This window comes from Ruditapes philippinarum, unplaced genomic scaffold, assembly GCF_026571515.1.
Source record: "Ruditapes philippinarum isolate M1 unplaced genomic scaffold, ASM2657151v2 ctg3779_1_1_1_1, whole genome shotgun sequence".
NCBI lineage: Eukaryota > Metazoa > Mollusca > Bivalvia > Venerida > Veneridae > Ruditapes > Ruditapes philippinarum.
This window is the reverse complement of record NW_026862070.1, coordinates 51,004-61,031: the sequence shown is the minus strand read 5'-3', so window position 1 is coordinate 61,031 and position 10,028 is coordinate 51,004. Positions and strand designations below refer to the sequence as shown.

At 33.5% G+C, this 10,028-nt stretch overlaps 1 protein-coding gene across 1 annotated transcript; it reads right to left on the bottom strand.

Moving 5' to 3' along the window:
- Positions 1-210: 210 nt before the first annotated feature.
- On the bottom strand, positions 211-2,153 carry LOC132717832 (uncharacterized). The gene is made up of 2 exons (XM_060701404.1): positions 1,001-2,153; positions 211-590 (listed from the first exon to the last, which is right to left on the bottom strand). Exon 1 carries the CDS (start codon positions 2,105-2,107, stop codon positions 1,016-1,018), a length of 1,092 nt encoding a protein of 363 aa, XP_060557387.1. The 5' UTR covers positions 2,108-2,153; the 3' UTR covers positions 211-590; positions 1,001-1,015.
- Between the last annotated feature and the right edge of the window lie 7,875 nt (positions 2,154-10,028).

Genomic DNA, 10,028 nt, shown 5'->3' with positions numbered 1-10,028 from the left:
AATCAATATTGCAAGATGCTAACAACATGAAACATGCAATGTAACTTGAACGAAAATTGCGAAAGAATCAACTAACTTCATATGACATTTAACTTCACCTAAAATAATAATACTAATAATGATGATGATAATAATAATAAATAATAATAATAATAATAAATAATAATAATAAATAATAATAATAAATAATAATAATGATGAGCACGTACATGTTAAAAGTTCATAGGGTGATATACAACATGTAATGAAAACACATAGTAATAGCAAATAATGAATTAAACGTGTTTACATTTGAACATAATGCGACACAATAAAAGATTATACAGACATTCATAAACGTAAGGACATGACAACATTACAGATTTCAACATAAAATATTTACAAATTTATACAAGAAATAAGCAAGGGAAGATATGCAGTATGTATAGTATCCGATAAAGTCGGCTTATAATGTACACTCAATATCAAAGTCAACACAACGTCCAGAAGCACTTCCTGCAAATATTTGCTAAATGAATCACATTCTATGAAAAAACATTGTCATGGCGCTTTCTTCCTACTGCAATCAAGCTTGGGCTTGTCTTTTGCCTCTGTAAGAAAAAGAAATACAATAATGTATTACTAAATTAGTCATCTATCGTTTTTTATGCTATTTATTTTATACGTTTTAATTCTTTGAAAATGATGAACAAATGTGTTAGATATGCGTCATGTGTCGTTAATAATGACGTCATGTGAAATTACATTTGGAAAAGACCTCAACGAGCATTAAGTTGCTTCCAGTCTATTATTGATTGTAAATCTCATGTAAAAATTGTACTTATGTTTGATGAATAAAATACATGGATGTTTAAATCAAACCAAAATACGTTTACTTATATAAGGAAAACTTAAGTAGCACGTCTTCACAATTAAGTAAACGTAATGATAAATATGCAAAATAAAATAATCTACTGTATCTTTATGGATTAACAATAAACAACAAAGAAAAGAAACATACCTTAAATAATTCCAACTATGCCACCACTATATGGTTTTCGGAACTGGTTCTTGAATGCGATCTTCCTACTCGTTTACGTTTACCTTGGTTTGCTCTTTTTCCAGCAGTAGGTGTTTTTCTGAGTGTTCTGAGACCATTTGTTGGAACAATGACGTTTCGGTTTAATTCATCTTCGGACACGTTTGGCCTTTTGTCTGAATCTACCTTGTGGTGAAGAATTGGATCAAAAAGTTCGTAACCGCCCATACCATGAATTGCGCCGCTTCTCTCGATACGATCTCGGTTGACAATGTCACCAAACATATTGATAAATGTAGGAACATCTTTAAGTCTCCACTCAGTATTGAAAATATGGTTTGCTGATTCGCACTTGTTATTTGTCCACCCGCGTTGAATTTTGTCGTCGTTTGCTGGATTGATAACAAATTCAGTCAACAATGGAAGTAGCTTATCATTGAAGTACGGCATAAATTTTTTCCGAGTTTTCGAATCAAGGGAAGCTATTTTTTCTTTGAGTTTTTCTAATCTGAAGTCAAAAGTGTCTGTATCACCCGCGAATAAAAGTCCATCTTCACCGTAAATTGCTGATGTTATGCGTTGTCGATTTGACTTTGAATATCCTACTTTCTTTTCCATGTAATTCAAGGTATTTTCCTGTAGATTTTGCGTGCAAAGTGTGTGTGTGGACCTACGAAAACATCTTCGTATTGATTCTTTTAAAGTTTCATCTTCGTCGGAGCCTATAACTAGTTTACTCAAGTCATCAATGAATTCATCCTTCAAGTCATCTAATGAAAGATTGATATCAATGCCGTGGAAGAATTTATTGTATGTCAGCCAACTTGAATCCGTGTGAATGAACGTTGGGCCGAAAGTGATCGGATGTTCTCGTGTTGTTGTACGTACTACAGACAGATCTTTATAAACAGTGGGCGTCACCCGGAAACCACCCAGATCATACGTTTTATTGACGCCCAAAACTGTTCTGCCAGTTGCACAAAAACGTTTTAAATCATCAATCTGCTGCTCATTCATAAGTGTAATTAACGGATACTTCAGTCCATTTGTATATTGTACACTATTAACTAAGTCGTGCGTATGTACCATGTCTTTGACGTACAAGTAGCTTGATAGCTTTGAGGGACCTTGCCTTGGTGCCTGCAAAATTAGATAGACAATGGTTACTGTGATGCTGTGATTTATATAGCCATCTATAAAAAAATACATTTTATTACCCATGATCAAGACAAGTCAAATAATTTATTGGCAAAAACACATACATGTTCATCGCCACATATCATTTTGACAGTACAATACAAAGTACAGAAAACGTCAGATAGATCAAAAAAATATACGTAATCATATTTTACAATAATTTAAATAAATGTGTTTATGTAGATTCAATTCTTAGTTTCATCGCCGAATGAACAAATTGTTTTATGTAAACGGATGTTTACTTAACTGATTCTAATTATCATACTGTTACAGTATGATCTTATAGTTTATGATCTTTTTACATATATGACGAATTCATTTTTAAAGCTGCATGCCACCAGATGAGCGACAGAATATTTCAAGAAAATCAAAGAAGTATTCAAGTAATAATTTATATGCTTTATGCATTTAATGACTTATTTTGCAGTATTTATCACCATATTTCAATTACGTGACTAACACAGTAAGGATAAGCTTTGCATATTTTGACACCTCAAAATTTTCATGAAAATAAACATAAACTGGAGGCATACTGCTTTAAAAATAAAACTAATGGCCTTACATACATACAAAAAAGAAAAATAAGAATATTTGTTATTCCAAACTTAATCTGTCTTGTAGGCGGCCTTACTTTTACAGTACGTCACAATAATTGGTATAAATTTTGTTTCCTTGTAAGCAGGATATCTTACGCATTTAGTGCATGTATAATCCGAGCATGAAGTTTCTTCATGTTTATTAATAGTACGGAACAGTCCATCTTAATACATATATAAGATGTTGCACGACGTAATTTGTCGGACGTTTGACGTAACAAATGTCGCAATAGTTCAATCGGTAAAGCGCTAAGTAATCAACTTCATGGCAGAAAAGAAACAGGCTTTAAAAAGTTCTGTTGTTTTTTTTTCCTTCCTTCGTGTACCAAACTGCGTAATGATAATACGTTTTTATTTATTTGATTTACTTATGTTACTTCATCTCATTTATTCCACTATCTTTTTTTATTTTTTATTATTTATTTAGGAAATAGATATCAATTCTGAGTGCATTGTTAAGAGGTTAATACACGGCAGGAGAGGGCCGGAAGGTGATAATCGGCCCGCAAAATGAATAATGGACCCGAGGGCTTTAGCCCGAGGGCCATTATTCATTCAGGGCCGATTATCACCTTCCGGCCCTATTCTGACGTGTATTAATGTCTTTAATAGATCTACACTTGGTAGATCTAATAGTAGCATTTTTTTTAAAAAGAAAAAAACAACAACAAATACTGTGAAGTTCTTTCGTTGAAATTCTTGTCTACAGTACTGTACTCTTCTACTGTTCTGTACAGAGATGTTTAGAGTCTACTGTACTGGTCGGAGAGATAACTCCGACGCATAGATAACCCCGTCACTTGATAAATATAATTGTTTTAGCTTTGTTTTTCAACAAATATGCACATGATCACCTAACAGTATAGGAACAGGACAGAATGTGATGATTTGTTATAATTTGGTAGACTTTTTAATGTTTTTCAAATAACCTAAACTTTTTGTAGGCAAAAACTGCTTCAAAACATTCTTTTTACTAAATTACAGTAAGGTAGTTAGAAATGTATTGACCACAGGCCACTGACTTGGGAAAGATTTTTGAAAAATTGTTTAAATATTTACAAAAAATAGATAAACCATATAAGATGTAAAAATAAATTATTGATGCTGATTTTCCAGTCATTTTTTACTTAAAAATTTAAGTGTCGACTTTATCTACTGTTGTGGGGTAAAAAGACCATGTTTTGTATACCTCATTCAAGACCTTCAAGAAGTACCAGATTCCATTTTCATATATAGTTTTTGTGGTGTAATGTAAAGCCTTTGAACTGAACTTTGTTTAGGTGGTTCAATATTTAAAATATACTGGAAGATAATTAAAATATTGCAAAAAATATGTGATTTAGTGTCGGAGTTATTTCTCCAACCAGTATGTGTGTTCAAAGCAGTAGAATCTGCCCATGGGCGGGTTCCCGAGGGACGGATATTCCGATCCGAACCGCAAACATATGAAAGATATTTTTTCTTGCATATTCTGCCATATTATTTCATATTTAAAATGGTTTACCTCAATATGATATATGTTCATGGAAATTAAAGTCATTTCATCCAGAACTTATTTATTACAATAGCGTATGAACTTACAACTTAAATAACAACGGCGAAATGACGTCATCCTAAGACATATTTCCCTTCTAAAACGACGTCATTTTAACGCGGTTCATTCATAAATGGCGCTAAAATGACGTTGTTGTTTGGCACGCGACTCATCTGGCACCCCCCATGCCAGATGAAATTTCCGGCATGGGTAAAACTCACGGAAACGCCAGTCTGCTATGCAAGAATAAATACGCTTAAGCTCTCATAATTAAAATAAAGCGATTCGTGCTGACAACCTACTTTCACTTTTACAGTTAACTGTTTGATGACGTAAAATATGACGTCATTGTTTCAGTTTGTGAACGTGCACATGTTCTGCGGGCTGATAACTAGTTCTCGGCCCCGGGCCGCAAACTCATAATAGGTCACGTGACACTCATAATCAGTTGAAATCATAGGCAATTTTGTTACTATATATAGTAACAAGTGTATTAATAAGAGATTAATACACGGCAGGAGAGGGCCGGAAGGTGATAATCGGCCCGCAAAATGAATAATGGACCCGAGGGCTTTAGCCCGAGGGCCATTATTCATTCAGGGCCGATTATCACCTTCTGGCCCTACTCTGACGTGTATTAATGTCTTTAATACACTTGGTAAATCTAATAGATCTGGTAGCATTAAAAAAAAACAAAAAAAACAAAAACAAATAGGATCTAGATCTACTTTGAAGTTCTTTCGTTGAAATTCTTGTCTACTGTACTCTTCTACTGTTCTGTACAGATGTTTACTTTTTGTGTGTTCAAAGCAGTAGAATCTAGAAGCAAGTTTTATTTTCATTTTTTTTTCGGAATGAATTTGTCGTATTATTTCTTCAAATTTCAATAGTAACAAATATGTGTTTGTACTAAATACGCTTAAGCTCTCACAATAAAAATAAAGCGATTCGTGCTGACAACCTACTTTCACTTTCACAGTTAACTGTTTGATGACGTAAAATATGACGTCATTGTTTCAGTTTGTGCACGTGCACATGTTCTGCGGGCTGATAACTAGTTCTCGGCCCCGGGCCGCAAACTCATAATAGGTCACGTGACACTCATAATCAGTTGAAATCATAGGCAATTTTGTTACTATATATAGTAACAAGTGTATTAAGATACTCTACAGACTGAAGATCAAAAAATGTTTTTAACGTGAATTGGTTTACAATGGGTGCATTTTCAAACAATTGAAACGTATCATTTAGATATTCTAACAAAACAATTCTTAAAGAAATTTTTTTTCTCCAGTTTTACATGATTCATAATATGATGAATTACCAATATATTGTTGTAGAACATTTTACTGTCAACATTGGCATATATAACTCTATCATGGTTTGTTATCATATTTAAATTCTATCAGCATAAATATTTATGATATTGTATGCTTTCCATGATAGACAATTGCACTTTAATGTCATTTTAAAAAATATTTGATGCAGCTACGTTAAATGTTGGTGCAGATAAAAGGTTTATTATATTACTTTGTCACTTTTACAAATTTGAAACTAAGACTAGTATCCTTCTACTTGCCCCTCACCACAGTGAGTTAGACTTGCACCAGGGACTTAGGGTTATTTAATGTGTGGAAACTATCCAGCTAGCTAACAGAACGTCTGCGGTTCTACTCAAGTAGGAGGGGGAACCAGAGGTGTTCTGGAAAATTGCTTTATGACCTTACTGTGCTGGTGTGACGTTTTAATAATAAGTAATTAGGACTTTGCATGTCCTCATTGGAAGTTTTAAAACATTTTAGGAGATATTAAATTCTTATTTGTTCTTGGTAGAGAAAACCTAATAAGAAGGTTATATTTAGTTTTTTGAAGCTCCGCCTTATTATCTCCTAATATTTTTTTATATTTCTCCTAATTAGGTTTTATGAACTTCTTAAGAGTTATACAGTTGTTATTTCTCCTTATTAAGAGAGAATTTATTATTATAAAATGTTGTATTTGGTAGCTAAATGTTGAAAATAGGTTTTTTTTATATCTCCTATTTAGGAGAATCGAATTCTTAATTTGGCTTTTTATACCTTTTAATTAAAAGTCATTATTAGGTTTTTGAAACTTCTAAACAGAAGAATCAATGTTCTAATTAGGCTTTTAAATCTCGTTATTTAGGGTTAAACAGTATAAGAGGTTTTCGACCATGCGACCACATACATGCATCGAGAACATGTTGTTAGGAAAGTGACCGTGCGACCACATACACGCATCACAGGATTCCCCTTCTCGTGGGAGAAAGGGACAAAGAGTTGTCCGCCCTTTTATTTAAGGGCAGACTAAAATTATGCCATTTTCTTATCGTACTTGATAAGAAAGCTAATTTTCACAAATATGTCCTGAATTGATTTATATACAACAATAGTAATGCAAAACAATCGGAAAATCAAGTAATGTCCATTTAAGTCCGCAATGAAATTTTAAAAAGATCATAAATAATTTCTTGGAACATTTTGAGTTTAAAGTTTTTTTTCTACTTTTCATTCTATGTATATTACAGAATTATCTTAATTTTGCAAAACACGAGCGTTTCAAAAACGTTTTATGTGCATTTAATATTGAAGGTGTATTTCACACTTGTTTTTCAAATATTAACCTGAGGGCATTTTTTGTCAAAGCACGCATTTGATTTTCTATACTCGGCGTTATTCTTCTTGTAATCGAAAACGTAATGTGATTGGCTGCGAGAAAAAAATAGATAAAACCATAAAGCAGCCGACAATTCTGAAACTGGTAAGTGTTATCCTACCTGCTGTAAAATGCACTTTTAATGCTTCGATAATTTTAGATTTTAAAACTGTCTATCAATCTGTCTGGAATTGAAAAAATAGAAATTTCTAAGGTAAGACTGCTGTGGTCAGTCTGCAAGGATGTGCAGGCTGGCAAACATGAATCTCTTCACTTTGGTTCCAGGAGTGTAAATGTGCAGTGGTCATATTTACACAAATAGTTTTGAACTAAGCTAATTCAAAAAATCTATCACACAGTATTCAATCTGCCTTTATGTCTATTTAACAGTAGTATATGTCTTTAAACATTCATTTGTTACATTTTCTCAAAGCGGAAAAGTTATCATCAAAGAAACACTTATTAATAACACACAGTAATTTAAATCAGGCGGAATGTTAGCATTTCAGATTACCTGAAAATATTATAAATAACCCTACGACTATGAACTCAACAGTGACTGGCATAAAATATTACAGACAAACATGGGAGAATTTAGTCAAAATCTTTTGTCCTGTAACTGCGTTTTAATAAAAACGTTTTTTTTTTCAATGCATCTTACACATTAACATTTTTTCTGACATCAGAATCTTTTTACAAATGATAATTTTAAGCCTCCATTGAGAATAAAGGTACAATAAAAAAAACAATTTTTTTCTCTGTCAGATTTTCAGAGCATTTTCCGTCATCATAGGCAGACAGGACAGTACAGAAGCATTCAACTGCAGCATTTACAACTCGGATTCCATCTCAAGAAAAGATATGGAAAGTCATAACTGTCTTATATTGTTATTTTTCAGTTAATTTAACCATTTGGATAATTTATGTTCACCCCGACAATATACAAATTGAAAACATCTTACTAAACCGGAAACTATTATATAAATCCAAAGAACAATATATGAAACCATGCTGCCAGTGTATGAAGCCAAAGGTGTTTTTCTCAATATATGAGACCAATTCTTCAATATATGGTATCAAAGAAGCTATATATGGAACCAGATATCCTTATATGAATAAGAATTATCAATATATTAATTCATTTTTCAATATATAAAAACATGTCGTCAATGTAGGAATTAATATATAAGTTGATTTAACATTATATGTTACAAATTCTTCGATATATGGTACCAAAATAATCATGCATTGACCCACATGTCCTTAAACAGAGGTTGCAATATATAAGTTAAATAAGTTCATTATTACATTTTACATCTTCATTGGTGCCCCCCCCCCCCGACACACACACCACTGTTCTGTTTTTTTCCAATCTACTAACTCTAGGTCAAATATGTTTTGCTTACACGCGACACAATTTAAAAACTGTCAATCTTTTATTAAGGGCAAAAGACTCTACTAATACTGAGTATATCGACAAGCAAACCCCAAGGTGCATCCCCCATGGTTTTTTGCCGCATGATCCCAACACGTCTTTATTGATAGACATGATACGTAAAATGGACAACAGACTATTTGCCATAGAACAAGCCTCAAATACTAGCATGCAAAAATTGAGCTCCATTGAAAGCAGTGTCGCTCAAGTCCAAAACCAGCTTACAAGCTTACAAATCGAAAACAAAGACATCAAAAAAAGACTTACGGAAGTTGAAACATCCTGTCAATCCATGAGTGATACGCATGATGATTTACATAATCACAAGCAGGCATTTTCTAAATTTATGCGAGATACAGAGAACACAAACAAAAATTTGAGTTCTGATGTCGAGGTTCTGACAGTCAATAATTATGCACTTAAAACTATGTCCATTGCTCTCCGGAGCCAGTTAAATGAATTCCGCTGTAATGAGTTAAAAAACAATCTAGTAATTCAAGGTATACAGGAATATGTCCCAACACAAGATGAACCGAATGAGAATTGTCTGTCAACTGTGCACAGTTTCATATACAATAATATAGAGCGTGACAATGACCTAAATCTCAAAAGAGACATTGTAGCGGATCATATTACAATCAAAACAGCGCAACGGCTAGGTCCGGTAAGGGGTCACGGCAACATAGTCAACAAGAGCTGTCCGTAAGACAGCGCGCTCGACTTTTTTATTGCTTGCCTATAATACAAAACATTGACAGTTAAGGGCCATAATTCAAATAAAATCTTTGGCAGAATTACCTTCTCCTGGACATGTTTGGGAATCATGATTGTAAACAAGTATTCCAACTTTCAAATTAATATCTCAAACAGTTCAGTCAAAAAGTGGACTGGTACTAAAAACTTAACCAAGATTCTAAGTCGATAAAAGGCCTTAATTTTTAAAACAAATCCTTGACAGAGTTACCTTCTCTTGCGTACAGATGGGGGTAATGATGTGAAATAGCATTAAAAGTTTCAAAGCAATATCTCAAAGGGTTAAGGCAATAAGTGGATTTTACCCATATTCAATGTATTTTCTAAGTCAAAAAGGGGCATAATTCTGTCAAAAACCTTGACAGAGTTATGTCCTCTTGTCTGTTGATGAAGGTCGTGATGGTAAACAAGTATGGTCAGTTTCAAAGCAATACCTCCAATGGTTTTGAAATAAAGTGAGGTGGTACAAAAAACTTAACCAAGCTCAATACACTTTCTAAGTCAAAAAAGGGCCATAATTCTGTCAAAAACCTTGACAGAGTTATGTACTCTTGTCTGTAGATGGAGGTTATGATGGTGAACAAGTATGGTAAGTTTCAAAGCCATACTTGTAATACTTCTGAAATAAAGTGGGGTGGTACGAAAAACTTAACCAAGATGTGACGCCAACGCCGACGCCGACGCCGACGCCGGGGCGAGTAGGATAGCTCCCCTTTTCATAGAAAAGTCGAGCTAAAAACCACAGAACACGTCCAATTTTAGTGACTTTTGAAACTTTTGAACAAAGGGAGCTAATACGTGAAGCTGGGGTGAAATTAA

What these genes read in the sequence shown, in the direction of transcription:
- LOC132717832 (XM_060701404.1), bottom strand. Translation starts at nt 2,107, where the DNA reads ATGGTACATACGCACGACTTAGTTAATAGTGTACAATATACAAATGGA.